Raw genomic sequence first — 3553 nt, 5'->3', positions numbered from 1 at the left:
CATTTCTGAATAGATCAAGCCAAAATGACATAGAAAAAAAATATATACAAAAAGAGACAATGTAATGAACCTAAAAAATATTATCTTCCGTCATCATCTTTTTTTAGAAAACAAAGGCAAATTGAAAAATTTTCAAAATGCAAACGCAATAATAGTTACAATTACAAACTCTACCAGCTATCGCATAATACAAAACCAAATTCCTAGTAAAACAACGGAAAAAAACCCAATAAATCAAACCCTAGGAGGCCAATTTATTTTCCTAGCAACCAAACAACAACTCTACCAAAAGGAAACAACCAATGTCACAAATTTGGTTTGGTCTCTCTTTTTTGTGCTGAAAAGATAGTTTTGGACAAAGAGGAAGGAAGCAACCATGTTTTCAATCTTAAAAGTCATGTTTTATGAGACCTGCAGTGATTGTATACTTGGCCCATATAGTAACCCTATCATGGGCCTTGAATCGATACGTTAAGTACTGTCTCCCAAGTTGGAGACAACCATACAATTGAGTTGAACTTGAACCTCTCTTCACTTTTAGGCCCAATAAAGTTGATAATAGAATAGTAAATAGATTGCCCCTGCCCGCCTGCCTCTAGAACAGGATCCTTCCAGAAAAACAAAATCAGATATAGAGAGAGAGAAGAAGAAGAAGAAGCTGAAGCGAAGCTATATCATTAGTATAAACCAGTTCAATTTTAGAGAGAGAGCGATAAAAATGGCGTCGTTAATGAAGGCAATTGTGGACCCAAAGAAGAACTGGCTGGCAGCTTTGCACATGAAATCTGTCTCCAACCGCCTCAGAAAATACGGTAAAGCTCTCTTCTCTCCCGAACCCATAAATCAAATTTAATTAATTTGTGTCTCTCTCTCTCTCTCTATCTCTTAAATAAATAAATAAATAATCTCTCTTATTGTTATTATTATTATTAATAATAATAAAGGGCTTCGATACGACGATCTGTACGACCCATACTACGATTTGGATATTAAGGAAGCTCTGAATCGGTTGCCCAGAGAGATAGTTGATGCTCGGAACCAGCGTCTTAAGCGAGCCATGGACCTCTCTATGAAGCACCAGTATCTTCCCCAACATCTTCAGGTGAACCCTTATTTAATAAACCTGCTTCGCTCTTATACGATACGACACCGTATTATTTATTGCTGTTACTTACTAATAATTATATTAATATGAAACCAAACAATTTTTTTTTTTTTGCAGGCGGTACAAACACCATTCAGGAGCTACCTTCAAGAAATGCTGGCCCTTGTAAGTACTTTGCTTTTAGTTTAAATAAGTTAAATATAAATAAATATTATTATTATGAAATTTGCATGATCAATAACTAACATTTACATTTTGTATCTTCAATCTTGTTAACTGTTTAATGCAAGTATTCTGTTCTTTTTATGTTGCTTTGCTTTTGTTGTTTGTTGCATGTGTTTAATGAAGCTAGGATTTTCATAACATTTATGTTTTATAGATCTAGATTGTGCTTCTTTGTTTATATGGAAAATAGAATAAGGTGTTGGATTAAATAGACCCTGTTAGTTAGAGGGGCATGACTCAATATGATCATTGTGATTGCATTTGCATGCTCCAACTAATTAAGTGGTGGATATGATACAGAGTGTTTTCGTCATTACCATCTTGTCGACTTTTGTAAATATGTAATTTGCTAACTTAGAAATAGTGCTCTTTTTTCCTTGAATAATTTCATATGAGTTTGCATTCTTTTTTCCACTTTTTTTGTAAATGTATGAGTAAGGTATCTCCTTTGCTGTGATTGTTTCATTCTCAAGAGACCCATGATTTGTGGCTCTGTCTCTTCGCTAAAAGATAGTTCCTTAATTAGGTACTTTTTATGAGCTCTCCTTAAAATTGTATGTTAGATACCATTTAACTTATACACACACATACACACCATCTGATTGTATTGAAGTCTTGACTTGGGCTCCAGGTCTAAACTTAAAGTCTGAAATTATTTCAATGACATGATCCGTTCAAAGTTTGTAGTCAAAACTATTTTCAATTGCATGCTCCATTTGTCATGACTAATTTCACATTCCCTCTTACAATTTTGATGTTGAGCCATCCACGTGACCAAGTATTAAAGTCTTTGAATGCCTATTTTTGAACAAAGGATTGAGATGACGGTGTGCTGTATGTTTACATCTTCATACCTGTAGATGTTGATAAAGAGGAGAGCATGTACCAACACCATGATACTGCACTTATGGTTGCCATTTGACACACTTGGAAACCAACTTGTTGGCACACACACGCATGCACTGGGGAAATGTTAAATCTTTAATGTCTGGGGGAAGGGAGAAGCAGGGCTCGAAGAATGAGCAAATCTGTGCGAGCACATGCTCTAAGGGCTCTCACCCTCTCTAGTCATTATTAGGCATGCACTGAGAATATTTTGGAATGGGCACTGTCTTCTTACCATATGAGCTGAAAATCTGAGATCAAGCTGTCAAAATGCCTAGGCTTGGCTTCATGATTGTCCTGTTGGCTTCCTAGGTGTTATAGAATTCCTTGCTTCACATAGGTTGTTGTTTTCATATATTTGTATATGTTATACTAACTATTGTCTGCAAGATCAATTCTCAATCATAAATTTCATTTTGTACACCTAAAAAATGAAGATAACTGAGGAAAATTACTTCTTATCAGGTGTTTCTTACCATATGAACAAAATAACGGGTTTTTTTTTGGGGGGGGGGAGGGGTAGCATAATCAATCAGAAAGCTTCCAGTCTAGATATTTTAAGTTTAACAATTTATGATACCCAACAAATATAACAAGCAATACATATACATAAGGTCCAAATTTGTGATTAAATGTTTTGTTGCTTGTGTTTTGCAGGTGAAGAGGGAGAGGGAAGAGCGTGAGGCTTTGGGAGCTTTGCCTCTCTATCAGCGCACCATTCCCTGAGCAAATCCCTGAATGAGATTGTCACTATATGTGGTAAAATGTTAACATAGTAGAAGGGGAGATGGATTATTCTCCGTTTTTCAGAAATTTGATTTTCTAGTTTGTGTTTTGGTATATGAATGAATTCTCATGTACTGGCAGACCCTTTTTATCCCGGTTCCCCCCAAAAAAAAAAAAAAATCAAGTAAAACTCTACTTGATAGTTATTTTGTATGACTGAATGCAATAAACTTGTTTGGACTTTAAACTGGATCTTCCAATTTATTGTAGGATGCTGATCCTGGGGTTTCCACTCTAGGTGTTTACTGTCTATGGGTATGTTTATTTTGTCAGCCAAAGAAACAGAAGCATTGTGAGTGAAAATTTTCCTTTTGATGCTTCTCCTTGTCGATGATTTATACATTTCTTCTTGTCCGGTAGTTTGATGATCTTTTTTGGGGCCTAGGGTGGGTTGGGTGGGTGTTTCCACTTGCTTTTTTTGTTTTTTTCCAACTATGGGTTGCATGATCGAATTTGTGGTAGAAGAAAGCCACAGGCCTTGTAGCGAAGTCCTTGAAATGTAATCAAGTGGAAACACCCATGAGGCAAGATCAAAAGAGAAATAGATAAGAG

The 3553-nt window shown here is 35.8% G+C and overlaps 1 protein-coding gene across 3 annotated transcripts; it reads left to right on the top strand.

The window, feature by feature from the left end:
- The first annotated feature begins 584 nt into the window (after nt 1–584).
- On the top strand, nt 585–3320 carry LOC126712992 (cytochrome b-c1 complex subunit 7-2, mitochondrial). Of its 3 annotated transcripts, XM_050412576.1 has the most exons (5): nt 588–812; nt 945–1102; nt 1223–1270; nt 2873–2974; nt 3212–3320. In XM_050412576.1, exons 1-4 carry the CDS (start codon nt 719–721, stop codon nt 2939–2941), a joined length of 369 nt encoding a protein of 122 aa, XP_050268533.1. In that variant the 5' UTR covers nt 588–718; the 3' UTR covers nt 2942–2974; nt 3212–3320. The 3 variants fall into 3 exon arrangements, with proteins under 3 accessions (XP_050268530.1, XP_050268533.1, XP_050268531.1); XM_050412573.1 differs by lacking the exons at nt 2873–2974; nt 3212–3320 and adding an exon at nt 2191–2539 and having other exon boundaries at nt 585–812; XM_050412574.1 differs by lacking the exon at nt 3212–3320 and having other exon boundaries at nt 589–812; nt 2873–3188.
- The last annotated feature ends 233 nt before the right edge of the window (nt 3321–3553 follow it).

Source organism: Quercus robur, chromosome 2 (assembly GCF_932294415.1).
Source record: "Quercus robur chromosome 2, dhQueRobu3.1, whole genome shotgun sequence".
NCBI lineage: Eukaryota > Viridiplantae > Streptophyta > Magnoliopsida > Fagales > Fagaceae > Quercus > Quercus robur.
This window is presented reverse-complemented; position numbering and strand designations above follow the sequence as displayed.

Excerpts from the sequence above, each read along its gene's own strand:
- LOC126712992 (XM_050412573.1), top strand. The coding sequence starts at position 719 with ATGGCGTCGTTAATGAAGGCAATTGTGGACCCAAAGAAGAACTGGCTG. Across the intron at positions 1,103-1,222 it reads ATCTTCCCCAACATCTTCAG|GCGGTACAAACACCATTCAG; the intron begins GTGAACCCTTAT and ends TTTTTTTTGCAG. Across the intron at positions 1,271-2,190 it reads TTCAAGAAATGCTGGCCCTT|ATGTTGATAAAGAGGAGAGC; the intron begins GTAAGTACTTTG and ends TCATACCTGTAG.